A 25,532-nucleotide genomic window follows, 5' to 3' on the forward strand; every position below is an offset into this window, starting at 1 on the left:
TTAAGACAACAAACTGGCAGGTGTGTATGACAGAAGTGTCAAGTGAGAGCCGATGTAACCTCAAGCGGTATCTTGACACATGTAAGAAAGCATACTGTATTTGTTTGTGTTTATAATGATATACTGGAAGTGTTTTAATTTGGGATCGAGGGAAGCAGAGACCCCCTACAGTTCCAACCTCAGTCCTCCAGGTTATCTCTACCGTCATACATACCAGATTTCAGATTACATTAATACAGCAAGAAAAAAAACATTCAAAATATCAACAATTAATATAACTTTTGCCAGTGCTATCCACATAATAGGCGTTTGCACAATGTCACATGAACAAACCGAAAAACAGGTCTCATCGTTTCCGTTTGCCGAGAAAATTAAAATCAATATGAATATGTTATATACTGTACTGTGGTTATTGTTTATTATGGGGGAAAACAAATCTCTATTAGTTAACACCAAGAAAAAAAAAAAACGTAAACTAGGTGGGAAAAAACATTGTCGTTAACTGAAATAAAAATAAAAACGAGGCATTACAAAAAATTATAACTAACCAAAACTGTAATGTGCAAAATAAAAAAATAAATAAAAAAATAAAAGATTAAATGTCCTTAGTTTTTGTCTTTGTCAATGTCTTTCATGGAGCAAATAACGTTCAACTGCATTTCCTTTCGCTACGTCTCTCACTCACGCGTCTCTCTCACATACACACGCGCTCACGCACATTCACAGAGCCCCTCCCCTCCATGCAAACTTTTGCTTTCACATGATAGTTTCATGTGCGCGTGCGATAGTTTCACATACAATCACACATTACATTTTTTTATAAAAATATTTTTAATTCTGAAAATTATTTTATCAGTGTTGACCCGAAAAGCGATTGCCACTTTAGAAAGTTTAGTAGTCGCAAGTTTGAGGTAAAATGCACTTGGGCTGTCGATGTCAAAACACTAAGGGGCTGTCCACACAGAGACGCATATCACTGTATACGTATAAATTTGTTATCGTATTGGCTTTTCATCCACACGGATCCGGCGTTTTGGGAGACTGAATCCGCTAGTTTTTGAAACCGGCTCCTAAAGTGGATAAATCCACCCTTGCGGTTTCGTCTGTACAGCCAATCCGTATATTTTCTGAAGCGAAAACGTCATCAATCACGTGTCGGAAGCGTCACACGTAACAGCAACAACAATAACGGCGGACTACTGACGACAATTGTGGTGACCAACAAGCGATAATGGACAAAACCATACGTTGGTTATGCGCATGCTCAAAGTCTTCTTCTCCGTGTATAGTGTATATCTGTGGCAGAATTACAGCGCCCCATACTGGTCCGGCATATATACTACACCGCTTTCAGTCGGTTTCAGTGGTTTTGTGTTTACAGAATATTTTTTTAGAGCAAGGAAAAAAAATTATCGGATAGGGAATGCACCGGCTTCGTGTGGACATAGCCTGAAAGCTGTGATTCAAATATTAAATAATTTTATGTCATTTGTTTACTACATTTAATGTTTGCTGCTTTAATCCAGATGAGTAGGCTATTGTATAGGGTAAATTTAGTATAGGGTGTGAACATTGTGCAGCTGTGGTATTTGTATAGGGTGTAAATTCTGTAAATGGGTTGAATACATGCGGTTCATGTATGTCTGTCTTTTTTGGCTCTTTAGGTTTTTTCCTGGACACATCACATTCGCACTTACTGCAGAGTTTTGAGACCGTTTACATATTTGTGCCCATGTACATTTTATGTACTGGTTTTATTTTTGAACGAATATTTTCTAAAATTGTATGATGTTTTAATTGATTTTTTATTACTTTTTCTAAACTTTTTGAATCTTGCCCCTGACAAATAACCCAAATTACAAAAAAAAAACCTAAAACTAACACTAAAACTAATAAAAACTAAAACTAAGCATTTTCAAAAAATAGAAACTAAACTAAACTAGCAAACGCACATTAAAAAACTAATTAAAACTAAATTGAATTTGAAAAACAAAAAGTCAAAACGAAATAAAAATAAAAACTAATGAAAAAAATGCAAAACTATAATAACCTTGGGTAACACCCATTCATCTACAGTATGACTGAAATAAAAATTGCAATTTTTTTTGCTTGCATTTCACATAAAGTATTTTGTAAGGCAGTTAGAGAGCCATAGAATTACAGACTTTAGTAAGATCACCCTATAAATCTCCTGCCCCATAAGATTTGATATAATTGTATTCATTTACATTTTATGCATTTGGCAGACACTTATATCCAAGGTAACTTCCAGTGCATCCAAGCCATACATTTTATCATTAGACGTGTTCCCTGGGAATCGAACCCATGACCTTTACGCTGCTAACACGATTCTCTAGCAATTACGCTACAGGAACACTCAACTGAATACATCCGATTTTTAAATCACCTCACATGACCAGAATCAAATCATATTTCCTCACGGCACAAAAGACAGACGGCGAACTACGTCCCAACTCTCGAAGTTTTCTTCTGAAACACGTCTGCTTCCTCGGTCGGGAAAGCAGTGAAAAACAAGTTACCCTCAGAGATTTAGATTTCTGATCCTCCAAATCCTTTTTTATCTTAATCTAGCATAAGGCAGTAAATTGCTGCTGCTCTCCTCTCTCCCCGTCCCTCCCTGCCTGTATGCTAATACTGTTTGACATATTTCCGAGGAAGACGTAGCATCAATATTTATCAATTCATAATAAGACATAATAAGGCACTGACATGCACTAAGATTACAGTTTAATTAAAACTTGAGTAGCCAACTAATTTTCAGTTTTTAAACAGACATATCTTATGCCAATGTATTACTTGTAACCAAAGACAAAAGCAGACAGTGATATTTTTAAGAAAAACATGACGTTTGGTGTATTCCCCGTGCACTGCTGTTTTCTTGGGCTGGGTATACAGTAGGAAACAAACTAAGCAACCTTGAAATATTGCTATTGAATTGGCCTCTATGGTTGGAGTTGATAAGCTACATGTCTGTGTGGCAGGGCGTTACTGTACTAATTCAAGATATAGGGGTCCAAAACAGAATAAATGTACCCTTAACTATATCCTTGCTTAAATATCACACAATTTCTAAGGCATTATACAACAAAATGAGTGTCATTTGTTTTTAGCAATATATTTTTCAGATCAGTCCTTCCAGATTTTTTTTTGTGATTGTTGCGGACATAAATCCTTGATCTTACGGCACGTTTTCTTAAAAAATGTGATGGAATATGCAGAATATTTATGCAATTTTATGCGATGAAATTGCAAAACTTGCAGGAAAATTGCAGGAACTTGCAAAAACGGTTTTTCAGCTTTTGCAGCTTTTCAAAGATGTTCACGTCACATAATTACGTCACTTCATAACGTTCCCATGGCAACATGGCTGCGCTTGTGTGAGGTAAATGCAACATGTTTCAACTTTTTGCTAAGATTACAGTTTGTGATTTCGGCTAAGAAAAGGCGTGGATTATGAAATCATGCAAGCCCAGCATATTTTGCGCACGGAAATCTGCAATTTATGCTGGGAAAGTGCGGCGTATTTGAAAAAATGCGTCCCCCGCATAAATATGCAGACTTTGGCTGATTATGCTTTAAATCATGTGATCGTATAATCACGTTTTTCTGGAGGGACTGAACATCTACTGTTTCAAAAATAGGTTTCAAATTATAAAACCAGCAACACTGAAAAAAAATGATTCATTCAATTTACTTATTTTTTTAAGGTAAGTGGTTGCAATCAATTTATTTAAGCTACATTTAAACAAAAGTTTTATGTTTTGTTTTGTATTCCTATTTTTTTTTAAATGTAGCTTAAATAAATTGATTGCAACCACTTACCTTAAAAAAAAAATAGTAAATTGAATGGAAAATGTTCAATACTTCTCACAAAATGTTAAACATTAAATTTTTCTGCAAATGACACTGATATTTAGTTAATTATGCAATGAAATCCAAACATTTTTGGGTATAACTTAGTCTCTAAATTGGTCACTCTGTCAGCACAACTTCATCTTACATTCCAGGCCTATAAAATCCTTTGAAATCAATGCCGTTTCACATCAATAAGCCTCTATGTTCTGTATAAAAAATGGAAACCTCTGGTTGAAGCCTTGCCCGGCCAAAACACAGCTGATGCCAAATTACAACCACCAGCGGGGGATTTCAAGGTGGCAAAGAAACCAGAAAGGCAATGCCAACCATCGCAGCAATTTGAAAAAAAAAAACATACAGGGCATCCACTCACCAGTCTTGTGACGAGGGGCACCCCGAAATGCCAGAAGTGGTCGTTCAGCAGCCCACTGTACACTACGTTCCCAAAGAGAGCAATGCTTCCTGTTTTACACAGCCCGTTTCCTGGTTTAATTTCTATAAATGGAAAAAAATCAGGTTGTTAAAGAAATGAATGGTGAGGTTGCAAAGTGCAGGTTTGTAAAATGTACACTCTTATATAAAGGTGCTAAAAATGGTTTTACGAAGATGCCACTTTTGGTTCCCCAAAGAACCTTTTAGTCTTTCAAGAAAGCAAGCACATTCAATAAAACTGTTTACTGTTTTTAGTAAAAAATGTAAGAGGTCATATTTATCCTTATTTTAACCAAGACCTAAATTTCCTAGGGTGCGTTTTTGGGAGGTTGTACCCCTCTTCCCATATACTGTAATAGGCTATACTGTATCTGACCCAGTCAGTGAAAACCCATCTAAAGTCATTTTTAGTGATTTATTGATTTCTACATAAAATGACTGAAATCAAACTTTGATGCTCCAATTTTCATAATTAGATTTTGAGACATAGCCTGGATTTAAGAGTCAGGGTCACAAGTAGACCTTAGTGGGGCCACCATCATCACAATGCACAGGCCAATGTTTCCAGTTGTCCCCTGTGACGATGGCCCTAATTTGAACACATCACATCCTAAACCTCACTGCTGTTTGGTACCCGGTCAGTGGAATCTGTTCTTGGCATGTGATACTCAGTGGGGTCAGCCCTGCTTACACAGCAAATGAAACAAACAGCTGCATTGAACCTCCTCTGGGTAACACACACACGCACACACATAAGACCAGAATAAAGAAAACATGGCTGTACCGTCACGCTTACATGTACAGACACATTTATTTCCCCAGTTTGTAAGCAGATTCGGAGTAAAGCGTACGAAGATTGCGACGTACGTTAAATTATTCCCTATAAATGCCAAGTACAGCAAAAATCTGCATTATGCCTCAAAACAATAGTGAAGCCCATATTGTGGAGCGCACCACAGCAAGCCATGCATTCATTATTGAAAAACAAAAAGTAAAAAGGCCCATTAAAATGTCACTTGTGCTCTTTGTGGCTGTGGCGACACATGATTTTTAGTGTTATAAATGGGCCTCGCGTTATTGTTTATGGTGGCTGCTAGCCGCAGGCTCCCCGGCCGTGACTGTAAAGTCCACGGATCACACACCACGAGACTCTGACGCGGGTCTATCCGCTCTATACATCACCCCATGAATATTCATGCCAGAGGGACGCGCTCCAGCCAATCGATCACAACTATAACGCATTTATATCCATGATACATGTGGCTGATTTTTTGGTGTCTAGGAATAAAAAGATATGGCCTAATTAGCAATAAAACAGCCAGCGCGCGCCTCCTCCATCTCCGCCAAAGATTTGGAGCGCCCGCATTCTTTCCGCAGGTGATGTAATTCACAGCGTGCCGTTGTTGCATCACGGATTGTGTCGTAAGGTGAGACGAAAAACGGAGAGGGATGGCTGTCACGTTTCCCCGCTGACTGTTGGCACCGCTTTAAGTACGTTTGGCATCTGCGGGCATGTTTCTCACCACGCCTCACCTGTGATTAATTATTGACAGCGAGATTACAATGCAGTAAAGTAATGTAGCGCTGACATGCTACACTGCAGATACATTACAACAACCCTCCAGGCTTATCCACCATAACCCTCTGTCTTTTTCTCGTGCGCTTTGTCTTTAAAGCTTTCCTCGCTCGATCTGACCTTTCTTAGCCTGACTCTCTCTCTCTCTCTCTTTCCTTCGCGCTCTCTCTGCAGTTTGGCAAATTTGACAAGAGCTTTCAAAACTGAGCAAATTGTCAAAGTTGTCACAAACAGCGTGTGAAGAGTAGGCTCTTTGGTTTGATAAGGAGGCAATAACAGTTTGATTTAAGGCAGAAAAAAGTTTCATCACATCTAAATCTGCCATCAGCGCATTTCAGCCCAGGATTGTCAGCGCATCGCTGCACACTCATGCAGATAAATGGAGGAGTTCAAGTTGAAACTGAGACAGCATTATCTTGCTTTTTCTCTGCAAGGATGATAATACACACCGCAAATGATTCCTGTCTGATCTGAAGGAAGAGTATATATCCACTACAAAAGATTTATCTAAGGCTACATTTAGACTGCAAACCTTAAAGCTCAATTCGGATTTATTGATCTGATTTTTTTTGTTTGGCTGGCTGATATTAGATTCCAGTGTGAACTGGTCATGGTCCTAAACTGCAACAACAACACATCACGCACAGCATGCTGTAATATGGAAATAAAAATGCAGATTACTGAGGTCAGCCGGTGTGTTCAACTTCATACGCGTCTGAATGGCAATCCACTTACACGAGCAAAGCAAAAGTCTGCTCCTGTGTTGCACGCTGGTCAGTCTGCATGAAGTCAAACCATGCGTTCAAGAGCAACAAGAGCGTCAAACATGGCCAGAAGTCATTCATTTTCAATGTGAGCTGGCTCCAAGCCCCGGCGAGAAGCGGCACAGCGCTTCTTGGATGGTGTTGGTGTCAAGGAGAGTTAAAATCAAGTCAACTTTATGGGAATGAGCTACAACGCGGTTCGACGGCAACCAATCAAAAGGCGGAAACCAATAGAAGTCCTTCGCTTGAGAGGATATTAAAGAATGCATTCGATCGTCAGAGATTCCACTAAACTGTATAGCGTCATTGGCCAGCAGTCAGAGCGTTTTTTGGTGCTGTGTAAATGTACAGAAACACAACTATTGTTTAAGCGTTAGGCGCTTACTTGTATAAGGTGATGCACAGTGGGAGCTTACTATTTAACATCTTTAATGTTTAGTTTAAAGTCCAGCTTTTGGTGCATATTTCAACAGCTGTGGCACATTTCAATCTAGAATCAGGTAAAAATCACATGATTTCTGACAAGAGTGTTCAGACTGAGGTCACATTGAAAAACATCTGACATGTATTCGATTTAGGACCACATTGGACCACAAAATAATGGTAATTTTTTAAAATTGAGATTTATACGAAATGAAAAAGCTTTCTATTGATGTATGGTTTGTTAGGATAGGACAATATTTGGCCGATATATAACTATTTGAAAATCTGGAATCTAAGGGTGCAAAGAAATATTGAGGAAATCGCCTTTAATTATTTTACCACCAACGTTTGAGAAATATATTTTTTATAATTTTCAAAAAAGTTTAATGGCTTCCAGAAAATTATCTTCTTTAAATATATAAACAAACAATATATTAAATGAAAGAACAGACCCTCTGCTTTAATAAAACAAAATCCGTTTCACCCTACCTTGATTAGCTCTCTTTTTATCATCTCTCAAATATGGGTAGGTTTATTTAAAGACACCAAATTATGAGCAAAAAGCGGAGATAATTCCAATTTAGTGAAGGACTTTTGTTAGAAATCAGATTCAGAGCGATCCTCAAAACATACATGGAGTTCTTATTCTTCCACGTGAGGCGTTGTATCCAGGTTGTATAAGTTGAGCCACCTGGTGAATAATAGCATTTTTTCGGATTGCCGGAAATACTTGTCATTGGCAGGGAAGCGTTTTCTCTTAATTGACGAGTTAACTCGTCAATGGCGGGGAAAGAGTTAAAGATGTCCAAATTAAGTCCTTAGCAACTGTATCCACTAGGGATGTTCATATCAGTTAATTTTCCCGACCGACAACCGCAGCTTATGAACCGAACATTAACCATTATTATAAGATTTTAATATTAAGTTGTCAATGAGTAAAAATACCGTTGACGGTTGTCTGTGACCTAGTTAAAACAAAACATTTCATTTATACGTGCAAACAGCAGCGACAGATCACCAACAGAACCAGGATTCATTCATTATCATACATATCACGCAACATTACCTTATCAAAAAGCACGCAATCAGTCCAGAAGATTAATATCCAAAGCGGGCAGATTGTCTCTTTTTCATCTACCACAGTGGTCATTTCTAAAGCAGGATGCTTTTCAAAAAGTTTTGCTTTTGAGTCGTCTTTCTCCATTTGTGCAAAAAGAGAGATGGTCAGGGTCAGAGGCCATCAGCAAACGTCTGTCCGGATGTGCGCGAGACGGAGACGGACCGCGTCATCTTGCGTAGACACGCGCGCGTGTCGGATCAGCTTCCAAACACGCACACAAATTATTTCTCATAGAAATGAATACTTTATCAGACCGTCAGGGCAGCAATAATTTGTGTCATTTACAGGACATTCACAAATTAAAGATAGAATAGTGGCGAAATGTCTGTCGGCTTATGAGGACACGCACCGTGCGTTAACAATTTTTTTTTTTTTAACTGATAATGTTAACATCCCTAGTATCCACTCACAAAAATAATTTTTTATTACTTATTTTTTATTTAAATTATTTAAAATTACTTTTATATAACAATGTATTTTTGGCTTTTGCTACAAATATACCCATGGTACTTAAGACACATGAAAATTACTCATATCGGAATCGAAAAGATCAGATCCCTTATAGAGACAGATCTTGGTCACATATGAGCAAAAAATTGGATTTTAAAATGCATTGTGAACGTAGTTGGAAACTTTATTTATACTCGAAATGTGGTTTTAAATACCATATAACAAAATATCAAACCAAGTGTCATCTGCAAACACATAATACTAGAACTTCACAATTCGAGTCATTTGTGATTTTAGCGAAAACTTTGCCAGCCAAAAAGTTCTTGAATACATTGTCATTGATTGATAAATTAACAGTTTGTGTCTTTTTTTCTTTTAAATGTCACTTGATTTGATATTTTCTTACATAATTGCAAAGACACTAATTTGAAAATGTGACCAAGTGTCCAAATTCTTTTGAGGCTGTACTGCATAACATACTGCTACTGCACAAATCAATGTTTTATAATTGCCAAAAAAGCAACAGGAAAGACGCGATAATGTAACAAGCAACCCAACAATGCCTGCCTCCCACTGACTGGAAGCGTCCTCCTACAGGTCCTGTAGCTCTGGCATAGCCCATCCTATCCTGGGCCCACGCTTCCTTTAGCCACACTGACCCGGATCTGTTTTGGCATTGCTCTGATACCAGACCAGCAGACGTGGCCCTTCCTCTCCACGGGGCAGCGCTGTCAGTACCTCCATCCAACCCAAACACACCAGTCACATGAGTCTGTCCATATGGCCATCCCACCCAGCCCATTTCAGCGCCAGAGACTGCTTCATCGAAGCTGGAGAAAACGAAGCCCTCTTCTTCCCGAGGCCTCTCCAGGGCATCACAACGCCTCTCCAAACGATGTATTCATTACCCCTCGTGTACCCCGGGGATGCTCAAAAGCCTCGTTTCAGAGAAGAGAGTGTGGCCGTATCTGGTTAAACACTGCTCCAGTCGCACTTAATCATGTGCAGTTGGAGGGGCAGTTCGTGCCTGCGCTCTGATTAATACAGCGTGAGGCAGAAGAGGCAGACATAGCTGCAAGGGACGCAAGGCATTAATAACCGCATGCTGCCACTGTATCGGCTGCTACAGGGACCTCGACTCTCCTGAAGCCTGGAGAGACCACGAGTACAGACACACATACAGTATCAGACATCGCCATACAGCTGGGATGCTGTTCATTTCATCATGGGAAAATTGGTGCTGGAGTAAGTCCTGAAGGTTGAGTTATCTATTATTTGATATTTTGATCTGTCTATCAAACTTTTTAAATCTCGTTGACCACCCAACTGGTTGATTTCAATAAAATGTAGAAAGGTATTAGATGAACGTTTAATACGTGTCAAGAGCATTCTGTAAATATCATATCAATATCTCATTTTTGATGGAAGTGTTGTTTAGTGAAGTTTGCATCTGAGCACCTCATCAGAGGCGTCATGCCCATTCAAACTGAGGGGGCACGTGCCCCTTGGTTTTTTTGAGCCAAATGGATTTTGCCTGCAACCTCAAAATCAAACATGCGTCCATCAATCGGTTACTTGTCTTTTAATCTGTTTAATATGCACAATATTATCAATTCTGTGCTGCATCCACTTTTCAGAGATTTTTGCTGTTTTGATCATGTTACATTACTTTCTGGCAGCAGGCGCTGCAGTCAGCGTAGCCGCAGACGTCATCAGCGTCTGAGCGCGCTCACGAGCTTTGCTGTTGCTCCGACATTTCTGAGGAATTAAAACGTGCAAGAAACGCACACAACATTTCCAAACCCCAGTATGGTAATGTGCAGTTAACCTCCTCTGTGTAGAAAATGTATGGTTTAAAATGTGACCGTCTCAACGTTATATTAGTAGAGATATCTAGATTCATCTTCTTGGTAAGTTACAACGCCACAGTTCGCCAGAGTTCACTGGGGCGCGGAATCACACATGCTTAAATATGAGGTAACGTTAAAATTTAATGCAAAATCCATTCCTCTAAAAATGTTATCTAAACATATTTCTTTAAATCATTTTTGAACATTAAACTCAATCACGTGGCTATAGCTTATGTCATTTTCGTTGTTTAGATTGGATTTAACATTACATTAATTTCATAGGATAATGCAGTTGTTTTACAAAATGCATTAATGACACAATTAAACAAGTCATTAAACAAAACGTAAATAAACAAAACATGCCGTTTCAGATGTAAATATGATACCAATATGTCATTATTCCGATTTAACAGTATTTGATATGAAAGTTAGTCAACAATTTTATTTTGGAGATTTTTGCATGAAAGCAGGGGTGTTCAGATTGTTAGAAATGCAAGTGCCATGGAAAAGACTGAAAGCTCTATAATATTTCGTTTGATGTCTGTGATGTCTGTGTTTGATGCACAAATTTCTGTGAACTGTGCATACTGTGCCCCCTTAAAAACAATTGGTGCATGACGCCCCTGATCCTCATACTGTATGCCGTTATATAAACTCATTAAAATTCAACTTTTTATAAGTTAGAGCAACTAGCCAATATTAAAAATACTACATTGTAATGACTAGTTCAGCCAATTTGATTATACTTACAAATTTAAGCTGGCAGTGTAACAATAAAAACAAAGTAGTTTTTCACATTCCCAACTCACGGATGCTTGCATGCAGCTATTATGAATCTTGTATATAGGTTTACAATATGAGTGTTTGAGTAAAACTTGCTGCATCCAGGACTCGGAGTGTTACACACAACACAATATCATGTTAAAAAGGAATGATGATTAGTTATTTCACTGTCTGCTAAACGCTGGCTATGTGTTTGACTTCGCACGCAGCATGACCAAATATATTGACCAATCGGAAAGAATTATCAGCTGATGTCAAGAATAAAAAAGTCCAGATATCGCTGCTATATCAGCATTGGTGATAGATCGGTCAACCACTACTTTGCTTCATAAAAACAGGTAAATCATATAGGCACACGTATCCACATTTCAGAATGTAATTTTAAAATCAGTGTGACTTCTGAACTTGGATGGCTGTTTAAAGCTGTTCAGATTTGTTAATGCTGTTAAGCTCTAATTTAATTCAAATTACACCACACCGTGTTTGCACTATTAAATGTGACAAAACCATCACTTGATTTTAAAATCAATAAAACGCGCGCTGTGGTGCTGATGGTGCAAGATTCATAGTCGGACTAATAGTGCTTGCCCGAAAGATGCTGCGGATTCGTTACATGTTCTTCTCCTGTAACTCAAACTTGTAACAATGACCTCTTTCACACAGTAATTTCCGTTAAATTACCATGAATTTACCTTTAAATATAAAAAGTTTGCTGTTTACACACGCAGTGATGTTTTGTCTTTTTTCCAGTAAGACATTATTCACACAATATCAAAATACCGGTAAACTCAGAAAGAAAGCAGAAGTTACTGTACCTGTGGTGCGCGTGAGTTCAGTGTTGTATTTGTAAACAATGGCAGGTTACGACTTCATATCCACCATCCATATTTTGTTGTTTTCACATATGTCGCAAAGTTACTCATAACCAATCAACATTGCATTATGCGACGTCAAACTGAAGCTGCGTCTTAAACAACAGTAGGCTACTGTTTGCACATTAGGCCTCACGGAGGATGTGTTAAGGACGTCAGAAATTCGGCAAATAGATGGTCAGCTGTTTTAAACAACTTTGGTGAAGAAATGTGGATGTTAACTTCAGATGTGCTCAACTTTTAATCAGTGTGTGTGTGGAAACATCTGTAAACAGTGCGGGGGTAAACACGTCATCTGTATCAAAACGTTATGATTGGCCCAAAGCTGTCAGCGCGGTCTGACATTGTCCATTCTAAATGCTGGTAATCTACAATTTTTTGTTCACACAAAGTGCTTACCGCTAAATTACTGGTAATCTTACAACCGATTTGCCAGACAGGTTCTGTTCACACATGACCTGTTAACTGCAATTTACCAGTAAATTACCAGTAAAGACTGTGGGCTCTATCTTACACCCGGCGCAATGCGTGATGCAAGTGTCTTTTGCTAGCTACCACCCTGTGCAATGATCATTTTCACGTTTAGCGCCACGTTGTTTAAATGGCAAATGCATTTGCGCCCCCTTTTCCTGAAAAGGAGGTTTGTTCAGGTGCATTGCTGCCGCGTTGCTATTTTGAGGCAACTAAAATAGACTACACCATTGACCAACAAAAACCTGCTCTAAAGTCTAAAGTCAATGGCGCAATATGTTTTTTGTTATTTAAAGAGCGCATTAGTAAAATGCGCCTATAAACGGGACAACGACGCGGGTTTGCTTATCACATACATGAATGCACAGCAGCACAAAAATGCTTTTAAATATGAAAGATTACAGGATTGAATGTAAAAGATTATTATTGAGTCTCTTGGACATAAATGAGGACCGGTTAGAAGACAAAAAGAGCTGCTTCACCTGCAGCCTGGTAAGTAAATGCATGCTTTGCTTTAAACAAATGCATCTATTTTTAAATGTTTTTTTTTTTTTTACATTTAAAGCAATTAAAAGCCTGCTTTTTTACTTCCATGACTAAAAGAAAACGGGTTTTAAAGGTTTTAATAAAAAAATTATTTCAATACAAGTGAAAAACAACACAATTATTTAACATTAATCTTAAACTGGGCATCTTCTTCCTCCGCTTAGTTTATCAGTTTACAAAGTCCGTCATCTAAATAGGGATTAGACATAGCGCCAGCGCAACTGGCTTTTAAAGGGGATGAGATCTGAGACTCTCATTGGTTTATTGCACATTACGCCCAAAACACACCCATTACTCCTTAAAAAAAAGGACCAACCCTTGCTCGGCGCACAAACCATTTTTTCTGTCGTTAAATTAGCAAAAGTGGATTCGGACACGCCCATTTAGACGTTGCGCTGTGCGCTTTAGACAATGCGCTTAGATCGTTAAAATAGGGCTCTGTATGTGTGAAAGGGGTGAACCTCAGAATTATAAAGCAGCATGTGTGTGATCTTCACCCGCATCAACACACATAGAAGCAAAAAGATGTTTTTGCAAAGCACTCCACTTAAAGGGGACATATCATGAAAATCTGACTTTTTCCATGTTTAAGTGCTATAATTGGGTCCCCAGTGCTTCTCTCAACCTAGAAAATGTAAAAAAGATCAACATAGTAACTTACTGTAGTTTTGGTAAACTCTCTGCAAGTATCTGAAAAAATAGGCCCCTTGTGATGTCAGAACCGTCCCTTAATCTGCACTATCCAACCACGACACTGCCATTTAGTGCATCAGCTAATTTGCATTTTAAAGGACACACCCAAAAACAGCATGTTTTTGCTCACACCTGCAAAGTGTCAATTTTAACATGCTATAATAAATTATCTATATGTTTTCTTTCAGCTAGAACTTCACATACGTACTCTGGGGACACCAAAGATTTTACATCTTTAAAAAGTTGTGAAATGTCACGTTTAATAAAAAACCTGCTTTTACAACAGAATCTATAACTGTACGTTTGCACTGAAAGCTTATGTTCAGGTTAATGTGTAATTGTCTATCTCACAGAAAAATAAAAATTTATTACACAGCAAATACATTAAAATCTATTTTAACAATAAAAATAATTCACAGATAAGTATGCATGTACAACAACAGTTGCACTGTGACAATTTGGGTTGGTTTTATTTATAAATAGATTGGTCAATAGTTGCACTTTACTCCACTTTGCCTTATACGATAATGCAGCCTCTTGTACCTTACTTACACATTTAGTATCAGGGAGTCCCTGCTCCATGCCTCTATCATCTAAGGGGTCCTTGCCCCAAAAAACATTGAAGATCCTTGTTTTAGACTATAAAAATATAAGGAATCAAAAAATAGTTCTTCTGTATGACACCTTTTGTAGCATCTTTATTTTTTATATGTAAAGCACTGAGCTATAGAGTACTGGCATTCTGGAGGTAAGCGTGTTTGGAATTGGACTTATGTGTACCAAACCCTGCATAGACGGGGGTTTTGCACTTGAGCGCGCTATTGACGAGAGCCCTAAATAAATACAATGTCATCAGCAGAGCACTAAATATGCTGAGGTCTCCAACCTGAAATTAAAAATCAACCAGAAGGCAATATTGATGGAACAGGGGAAGCGATAAAATCCGGCAAAATGAGCTTTTGAAACTTTCTCCCTGCCATCGTCGGGAGATTATTGTTTGTGGGGGGAGCTGCAGCGCCGCGCGATAAAAAATGACTGGTGCCGCGCGCCGCTCGTTTCTTTGTTTCCGCCCTTTTGCTTTACGATTCTCCCGTGTGTCGAGTTTTGCAATGGTATGGCCTGGCATAATTTATTAAAATATGAGCAAATCAATGGCTGATGTCCTTATAGATTACTTTGAAATCATAAAAGGGCCTTGACAGGAATGTAGAGTAATACAATTTAATTAAACTCCATATCCTCCCCCTGTGCAGCCGCCTGATTAAAGTGGCAGTCAAATAAAACAGCATTTAATTGGCATACAACACGAAAGCTGTTTGCATGTTTATTTAACATTGCGGCGTATTAATAAAAAATTAGAACCCTAATTGGCCTAACTTGTGCAGGCAGGAGCGGCTCCTGGCTCTACTTCCCTCTACAGTTTAATGAACTGTGACTGAAAAATAATCCCAGGCTAGTTTAATATTTCTGCAGTCATACTTGATAAAAATCCCTGCTCTCATTGGCCAACAGCCACACATTAAAAAGCAATCATGGATACCTGGGCCTGCTGGTGAGAATCCCCAGTGGAACGGACCACTTGGAGGGGTCTGGCATGGAGAACCGTCCCGGCAGGGGGGGGGAGAGGATCATTAGCGTTTTGCATATCTCCGGTGTGCCATTTCGCTGGTTTGTCCCCAGCTCCCCTCCAACACTTCAGAGTCCCATGTCATCCCACCTGGCATACCACCAGAGACAGCTGGAAACCCGCTCCCGTTTGCTCTCTTTCTCTCTTCCTCTCTCTCCCACTTGTTTCAAATTTGTGTGTACTGACCAAAAACCAAAGGCTCTTTGATCAGTGACCAAACATCTTGAATGAGCCGTGCAACCTGGAGAGACCCTCGCTGTGACTTCAATTCTATTTTATTCCACCAAAGTCTCTAACGACAAATACAGTACAGTAATGATTGCCTGGCAAGAAGATATGGAAGGTGGGCACACATGGGTTTGATTCCCAGTGAAAAAAAAAAAAAAAAAAAATATATATATATATATATATATATATATATATATATATATGTACCAATATAATGTGTACCTTGAATGCACTACCAGATGCTATGGATAAAAGCTTATGCCAAATGCATAAATACAAAATATATTATTATAAGGAGGGAGATGGAAAAATAACCGCACTAAAATAAATCTGAGCGCAATGCAAAAGAAATAAACAATACATAATATACATGCGCAAAGTATCGGCAAGCCACCCAACAAAATAGCTGTCATGCCAAAAAAGCACACTTAAATTAAATTGAATTTTGAAAGAGAGAGAGAGAGAGATTTCTGACAACAGCATACGCCGCCCACTGTATATTCCAACAATCACTCAAAAAGCATCAAAAAGCATCTTTCCTGACTTGATTCATTTATATTGTATAGCAAGAGCTCCAACTTGATATACGAGAAGAGAAAGAAGTAACGATGTTAGTATGCTGGTGAGGATTCTTTCCTAAAAAAAAAGGGGGAAATTGCCGCTGGTTCTTGATCTGCCCTGTTTTGTCACCCACAGCTGCCAGGAGAGTCCCAGGAGTCAAGAGTCACAGATGCTTTGAGTTCAGACTCCTCTGTCACTCTTCATTTATTGTCTGTGTGTGTTATATGACAGTACCTGAAAAACACAGACTCCATGCATGTCTATGGTGCTGGTGAATCTAATCACACTAGTTTGTGTAGATATTATGACAAAAGTAACAATAAACTGTGAACTTCAATTATAAATATTTTTTTTTTGTCTAGCCATGCAATGTTTATTTAAATAAAAGTTGCAGCACTCTTTCAAATATTTAGATATATAACTCAGAATAGCAAATAAAAGCAAATAAAGAGATTTTTAATGCTAATTTAAACTATGCTTTTATATTGAATTTTAGAGCTAAGATTATGTCTGGCATTTGGGTTTTTCTTTTTCTTGCTTTCTATTTTTGGTAGGTACTATAGTAGGTAAACGATGCTTATTCTCACTGCATTTTATAAATTTGTATTCTGAATTAAATTATTCACTAAAACATCTCTTTATTACTTATCACTGTGTTTTTAAAACAAGGAGCAAGATCTATAATAAACCCAATTTACAACCCAAAGAGGCGTGTTTAAGCCAAAAAGGATGACAATTACTTAATTCAAACAATCTCAACGCAGAGCTATTTCACCACATTTAGCACCTGGTTACAGTACAATGGATCATGGGTGGTAAGCAAATAAGACGCAGTAGTGTTGAAACTTCTTAAATATGGTCCTCTTTATCCTCACCACAAAAATGTTTTCCTTACTTACTGTAGTATTTCAGTTTTGTTTTACAGAAGAAATATCTTTTTTTAGCAAGGGGTAACACAATGGTTAAAACAATCTGCTGTCCCCCAACAACAATGTGACTCGCTGCTGAACCACCATAGTACGATGCATAGTTGGAGAAACTAACTACCTTGTTTCCCGAAAACATAGTAACTTTGTCGCACATTCGTCGTTTGAACCATGTTGGTTCAACAACATAGTTGATGATGTCATGTGGGAGGTGGAGTACTAATTCATCTGATCAGATCGATTTAATGTCAGATTACTGCTGTAAATAACGTATATTGCACTGGACGACCGATTTTGTTATTGTGATTCAGTTATCTGTTGTTTTTTAAAAACTCCTCTAAGGGATTCCCCAAGGTCTTAAAGCTCGTAGGGCTGCGCAAATGCACAGTTTTCAAATGCAGCGCTTTCTGTTTACAAACTTAAAGACGTAAAATATTTTTTTAATATATTTACAATGATGAATATAGAATACACTGTTTTTTGCTTATTTTGTTCAAAAGCATGATTAACGTAAATCTACATATTATAATAACAAGGAACTATGCTTCTTACGACAGGTGAAGAGCTGTCGTTCAAACCACACAATTTTGCAATGCAGCTTGCGAATGTTCGTTTGAACTACGGTTTTGGGAAACACCAAATCTTTGAACTGTGTCAGTAATGACGAAGCTTACGACAGTAGTTGGCTACAGTGCTTTTGGGAAACGCACCCCTGGATGAGAGCTACATTTTGATTTAGTCTACTCAAACCTTTTTGTTTTGCTTTTTGCTTTTACTTTATTTTACTTGTTGATATGTTTTATCATTGTTAAAATGTTAACATATCGTCGCTGTCCGATGGAAACCACGTATGTCCATTTTGCCGATTTTGAGATTTTTCGACGATTGAATGTCCAGGGTCATTTCCGTATACAGTATGCTTCACATATCTTAATGGCCAATGAAAAGTTGTGAAATCATGCCATCTGATTTTCACGTATATCCATTTGGTGTCAAAGCTGTCAATCATGCCGCGTATCTCCCGTCCTGTGGAAGCATCTCGCCGGTCTCGTGAAGTTTCATCGAAGCTCAGCACTGGATATAGCCGAATAAACATAGCCTGGTGAGACAATGACTTTCGCCACGTACGTCTAGGAGTGACAAAATTACGGTAGGACTGTGCAAACAAAGTATCTGTCTATCATTACCATGTCAGTGTATTGATTCATTGTCCCTTCATAGTTTGCAAGAGACATTTAATAAATGTATAATTAATATTAAATAAACTAAGCATATTTAATAAACTAAGACGTAGGGTATTTAATAAACTGATTGTATTCATCTGTCAATATGAAACGCGACTTGGCCATTCTAATTAATGATCGGAAGAATGCGTATTGACACCGTTACTTTAAAATATGCACGTATGTCCATTTAAACTCAATTTTGGTCAAATGTGGATTATATCATTACACTGGCAAGAATATGGTTACATGTAAAGATGCCGTACCAAGTATGACAACGCTACATTCAACTGCTTTTGAAATACAGTGTTTTTTTCACTTCCTGAAAAGTAACCGTTTTGGACATATGTGAGTTTCATTGGGCGGCGACGATATATAAAAGAAGTTAAGCTAATATAAAAATATGTAATAAATAAACATCAAACTTGAGGCTATTAATAGAATGTGCTTAGCTTTGGTGGGCAACTCACAGACTCTGTGCAGGCAACCTGGTGCCCCCGAGCACCATGTTGGAGACCACTGATCTAAACGATTTAAACTTGCAACGCAAAATTACCACAGATATTATGTCTTGTTTTCTGAGCAATATTTTCAGAATTGAGTTTATGCTTAAAAAATCTGCCAATGGGGTAAAACAATCAAAATTAATAAATAAATAAAAAATAAATATCAAAATTGAGGCTATTAATAGAGTGTGCATAGCTTTGGCGGGCAATTCACAGACTCCGTGCAGACAACCTGGTGCCCGTGGGCACCATGTTGGAGACCACTGATTTAAACGATTTAAACTTGTGAAGCAAAATTTCCACAGATATTATGTCTTGTTTTCTGAGCAATATTTTCATAATTGAGTTTATGCTTAAAAAAATCTGCCAATGGGGTAAAACAATCAAAATTAATAAATAAATAAAAAATAAAAAATATCAAAATTGAGGCTATTAATAGAGTGTGCATAGCTTTGGCGGGCAATTCACAGACTCCGTGCAGACAACCTGGTGCCCGTGGGCACCATGTTGGAGACCACTGATTTAAACGATTTAAACTTGTGAAGCAAAATTTCCACAGATATTATGTCTTGTTTTCTGAGCAATATTTTCATAATTGAGTTTATGCTTAAAAAAATCTGCCAATGGGGTAGAACAATCAAAATTAATAAATAAATAAAAAATAATAAATATCAAAATTGAAGTTATTAATAGAGTGTGCATAGCTTTGGCGGGCAATACACAGACTCCGTGCAGACAACCTGGTGCCCGTGGGCACCATGTTGGAGATCACTGATCTAAACGATTTAAACTTGTGAAGCAAAATTACCACAGATATTATGAATTTAGTTTATGCTTAAAAAATCTGCCAATTGGGTACAAAAAAAAATCGAATTGACTTAATTTGAACTCAATTTTGATACCTTTTTAATAAAACAAGACTTATTTCTGTTACTCAAGCATATGTGTCCTGATTAAATTTTTAAGTATCTGTACACGAAACAAGACAAAAATACTAAGCAAGAAATCAATTCTTGCAATGTTTAAAAGAGGATTTGAAAGTGTGTGAGTGAACGTAACCAAATGTGTGTGTATTTGTGTGTAAGTCACAAACACAGAGATACCTTTTCTGCCCTAGGGATGCCTTGTATTGGAAAATCGGGCACATGAGGTCTAATTGAGGAGGTTTGGGGAGAGGGTCTATTAAAGATCAAAGCTGATTGATCGGACTTGACCTGACAACCTGTGTTCGCCTGTGAACTGACCACACAGCGGCATTCGCTTAACAAGACCGGGGTCAGAGAGGACAACCAAACACACATGCGCACACACGCAGACACACACGCACGCACACACACCATTAAGACACAAGTGCACAAAAATACAAAGATAAAAAGAAATGATCTTTAGATCTTTAATATGTCTGGAAACCGTACCACATTTAGGAAGCGGCGGGCTCGGGCAAATTAAACGACTGTGCCGCATTCTGACTGGCATCACAAAGGCTTTTCGTTGTTACCTCTCATCCCTGTTGAAAAATCACTACAATTCATGCAGGCTCAAAATCAGCCAATGACAGTGAATGTGTTTGATGTTCAAGCCCAGAAACCTCACAGATGCGGTGCTAAACAAATACATCAAGTTTATCTGCCAAAGAAACTGTATCCAAACCCATAAACAGCAGCAGTGAGTGAAAATAAACAACTTCTATTCAATACTACACAAATGCCAATTTTACCTTACAGTCATTCTTTAGTCATACAAAAATTACTCTTTAATCTTTAACCTGGCGCTCGTATGTGTATTTTATTTAGCACTTGTGCTCGGGTCACGGCCAATGGGGGAACACGGTAATGCTACTCATTACTTGCCATGTGGTACCGTAAAAGACTGAAAGGCCTAAAGACCTGTAGTTTGGTATCATTTAAATTATACATAAATGTGTGAGCTAGGGATTTTCAGTATACCACCAGGACCACAATTTACGGGTTTAACTTTTTATAAGTTTATTCAATTTCTGATTTTTTTAAAGAAAACGCTCTTTTTTAGTTATTTTCTTTTTCACTGTATGTGCACCGATTTACATTTGTTTCAAATAAATCACACAAAAACAAAAGGTCCAAAAACAAAACAAAAAAAGACAGAAATATCACTCAAAAAGTAATAATTTTGAGAATACACTTCACTTTCAAATCTCGTAGTTCACGATGTGAAATTTGCACAAAATCTGTGACCTCAATTTGTCAGTACACAAAAACTATCACCCAATTTGCAAAAAAAAACAAATAAAACAAAATATAAAGACTACCGGGCCAAAAGAATGCACATATACTTCAGAACAATAAACCTTAATACCCCAAATACGGCAGTGGAAATACTATACACTAAATAGACAAAATAACATGAGTACATAATATTACCCACTAAATGCAGCTAGAAAGTAAGAAAAGTATATCACTTACAGTATGATGAGCTTCCAGAAAATCATCCACACTCACTTCACAAAAGTTGCAATTCCCATCATGTTCTAAACTGTGCAAACAGTTACATTTCAAATCACATGAACTAATTAACAAGATTTAATGCATAACATTTGGTATAACATCCTAAATTAGTGGCTTACACCACATGGTGTGACTTAAAATGGACATAAACATTGCATAAAATGAAATGAAACAACCAATTTAAATGAAACTATAAAATACACATCTCCCTTAAGTATTTTATAGAATGTTATCAAGAAATATCACATTTACCTTAGGATTGTGTTCTAAAACATTACAACTTTCCCGAGAGTGCATCTCTCTCGCTCTGCTTGCTGAGCACGTATCACAAACGTTTATTTACAAGAGCGCATGTGCACTTCCTCGTCTGCACCACACACACACACACATACACACACACGAATACTGCCCCCTATCGCCAGCTTTACGAATTACAGGTGTATATATGCAAAATAAATGTTAAATACCATTTTCCACTTGGTTACATCCTCCCCTGCAAATAAGTCAGCGTCCGCGATGACTCACTTACCCCTAAGTTTAGGCATTCATAGCACCCTGTAAGGCCTTCTCAAACAAAGCAGTGCCAATACTGGCCAGCACCTGAGACATCATCTCTGTACTGACACTTACAGCATGGCACGCAGACCTGGGGGTATGAAAAGGATTTGTGTGAACACCAGCAGTTGTTCGCTTACTTCTACGCACAGCAGGAACTGGTACCTCTCTCTTTGCTGCGTCACACATTTCCCCAACATCTAACTTCTGTGACGGTGCATGCTCATCTGTGACCTCTGGAGTCAGAACTACAATATCAGGTTCAACAGAGTTTCTACCAGCTTCTATGGAGATTTGAATCTGGCCACCTTCAGAGCTGACACTTTCAGACTCCGAAAGAACTAGTGCCTCTGAGTCCATTATATTGTCTGTGCCCAATCTCACACAGGGTTGCAAAACCTCCTCTACAACCACAAAACCTGGTTCAGAAACCTCGTTATGATCCACACGGCCCGGCTGCGTAACCGTCTGCGCATCTGGCTCAAGTCTTTTACCCCTAGGTCTAGGGGTAGGCACAGCACCTGGACGCAACTCCGACCGATGGACCCTTTTGACTGGCCCTCCCTCCAGTGGCTCAACAGTGTAAGTTGTGCCCACTATTTCGATTACTTGGTACACGACCGGGCTCCAGGCATCTTGAATTTTGTTCCTGCCTGGAGGCCGTTGACGCAGATACACCAACTCACCCACACTGACCTGGGGACAAAACATCTTTTCATTCAAACGAGTCACTCTCTCTCGAGCTTTCTCCTCTGAATACTCCCTTGCCTTCTCATGGGCAAATCTCAGTCTCTCTTGATGAACAGACAACCAGTCTTGCTTCCCCTCAATGACCTCCTCACTACCCAACAATGCATCAATTTGCAGGTATGGCTGTACCCCAAAAAGTAGGTAGTAAGGGGAAAACCCTGTAGTAGAGTGCGGAGTAACATTATAAGCATGGACTAACTCCGGCAAGTACTCCGGCCAACGGCGTTTCTTCTCGGGCGGCAACGTACGTAACAAATTATGGAGTGTGCGGTTGTACCGTTCACATTGAGCATTTCCTTGTGGCCGATACGGGGTCGTGCGGGTCTTCTTCACCCCATAAAGCCTGCACAGCTCTGCGATTACCTCACTCTCAAATGTTCTACCCTGATCGGAGTGCAACCTCTCAGGAACACCGTACTTCATGAACCACTCTCTTAGCAAGATTTTTGCTGTGGTATCGGCCTTTTGGTCCTTTGTAGGAAATGCTTGTGTGAACTTTGTGAAAACATCGGTAACAACCAAAACATTTTCACGCCCGTCGGAAGCTGGCTCTAGAAGCGTAAAGTCTACTGCAATCACTTCCAATGGTCTGGAAGCCAGAAATGCTCTCATTGGGGCACGGACTTTGGGCTGAGGCATCTTGGTCAGAATACATCTCTGGCACTTCTTTATCCATTCCTCCACATCCTCATGCATACCTGACCAAAAACACCTCTGTTTCAACAAACCCAGTGTCCGTTCAATGCCCTGGTGCCCTAAATCATCATGCACACTCTGCAACACTCGTTCCTTCAAACAACTTGGCAACAACAGCTGCCAACAGCCTTTTTCATTTGGGTTGTCTACAACTCGATATAGCAACCCATTCCTCTCTCTTATGAGGCTCCACTGCTTCAGGAGACACTTCACTGGCTTGGACAAAGACTTTCTTTCCAGATGAACTGGCCTCTTTTCCTTGTCCCAAAACTCTCTGAATTCCTGTATAACCGGGTCATTCTTCTGAAAATCGGCTAACTGCTCTTTAGTGTAACCAGGAAGAGTATGAGTGTTCCCTTGGAGACTGGTGACAGCCTCTTCACCGGCCTCTAATGCACGTATCTGCCTTAACCTGCCACACTCTAGCCCTTTCAAAGCAAGCTCGGTGTCCAAGGCTGTCCCTCGACTAATTACACTACAGATTGCTACACCCTGATCCCAATCAGCATCAGGATCAGGGCCAGGCTCCCCTGCAAACTCCTGTCTGGACAAAGCATCAGCTGCAGCGTTATTCCTTCCTGGCCTATACTTCACCTCAAAGTTAAACACAGAGAGCTGTGACACCCATCTCTGCTCGATCGCTCCTAACTTAGCAGTCTGCAAGTGACATAACGGATTATTGTCCGTTATCACCTCGAACCACGACCCAAGTAGGTAGCCACGAAACTTTTCGACCACAGCCCACTTAAGGGCCAGTAGCTCGAGCTTCATGCTGCTGTAATTGCGATCGTTCCGCTCAGCATTGCGTAACCTTCTGCTCGCATATGCAATGACTCTTTTTTTGTCACCTTGCTTCTGATAAAGAATAGCTCCTAAGCCATTCTGACTGGCATCGGTTTCAAGAATGAAAGGACAGGTGAAGTCTGCAAAACCAAGCACAGGTGCTGTTGTCAGTTTCTCCTTCAAATGATTAAATGCCTGCTCACACTCATTAGACCACTGAGTACTAAAGTAGCGACTACCCTTTGCATACCTCCCCTCACGCAAGCAAGCATTCACCAAGTCATGTAAGGGTCCAGCTATCCTCGAGAAGCCTTCGATAAACTTTCGATAATAGCTGCAAAACCCGAGAAACGATCTTAGCTCTTTTACAGTTTCTGGGGTCTTCCAGTTACTGACTGCAGCAACCTTGTCTGGGTCAGGAGAAATCCCCTGCGCTGACACCTGGTGACCAAGGAAACGTACAGAGTCTTGGAGGAAACGGCACTTTGTCAACTTGACCTTTAAACCGGTTTCCAACAACCGCTTCAGTACCACCTCTAACCTCTCTAGGTGTTCCTCAAATGTCTGTGAAAACAACAAGATGTCGTCCAAGTACACGATCAACACCTGAAAAATTAGATCGCTCATAACTGCCTGCATAAGCCGTTGAAAAGTTGAAGGCCCATTGCAGACCCCAAACGGCATCCTTCGGTATTCAAATAAACCAAAGGGCGTGGTAAATGCCGTCTTAGCCCTATCCCTGTCACTCACAGCAATCTGATGGTACCCTGACGCCAAGTCCACAGTTGAGAAAAACTGAGCTCCCCTGAGGGCATCGAAGCTCTCGTCAATTCTGGGTAATGGAAATGCGTCACGCCTTGTCTTGGCGTTGAGCTTCCGGTAATCTACGCATAACCTTAGCGAACCATCAGTTTTGCGCACCAGCACCACAGGAGAGGCGTAAGCACTCATGCTCTCTTGAATGACACCATTTTTCAGCAGTCTAGTAATGTGCTCTCGAACCTCCTGATACTGATTTGGTGGAATTCGACGGTAAGGCTGATTTACTGGCACGTCATCAGTCAGATGTATCTCATGCTGAACCTTATCTGTATAACCCAACTCATCATCCTCCATGGCAAATACACTTGAATACTTGCTCAGCACAGCTTTCAAGCGAACCTGCTGTTCAGGCGTGCCACCCAGGTCAACATGATCCAAGAATGACTGAGTTGGGGGCTTCAAATCCTTATCTACACCTATAGTTACCTGTTCTGTGTCTGCAGAGATTCGTTGGAACCTCACTTCACAGGACGAACCTACACTGTAACTATCTACCGGTGATAACATACCCAGCCG

General features: G+C 39.3%; 1 protein-coding gene across 3 annotated transcripts in view; it reads right to left on the reverse strand.

Annotated features, from left to right (window-relative positions):
- rbfox3a (RNA binding fox-1 homolog 3a) overlaps window positions 1-25,532 on the reverse strand; it is a 622,611-nt gene that overhangs the window by 176,791 nt on the left and 420,288 nt on the right. For all 3 annotated transcript variants that reach the window (XM_065262753.1, XM_065262754.2, XM_065262751.2), the window contains exon 5: window positions 4,250-4,371. In XM_065262753.1, coding sequence (XP_065118825.1) covers window positions 4,250-4,371 — 122 coding nt within the window. The remainder of the gene's footprint in view (window positions 1-4,249; window positions 4,372-25,532) is intronic.

The sequence above is a fragment of the Paramisgurnus dabryanus genome, chromosome 1, assembly GCF_030506205.2.
Source record: "Paramisgurnus dabryanus chromosome 1, PD_genome_1.1, whole genome shotgun sequence".
NCBI classification, from domain to species: domain Eukaryota; kingdom Metazoa; phylum Chordata; class Actinopteri; order Cypriniformes; family Cobitidae; genus Paramisgurnus; species Paramisgurnus dabryanus.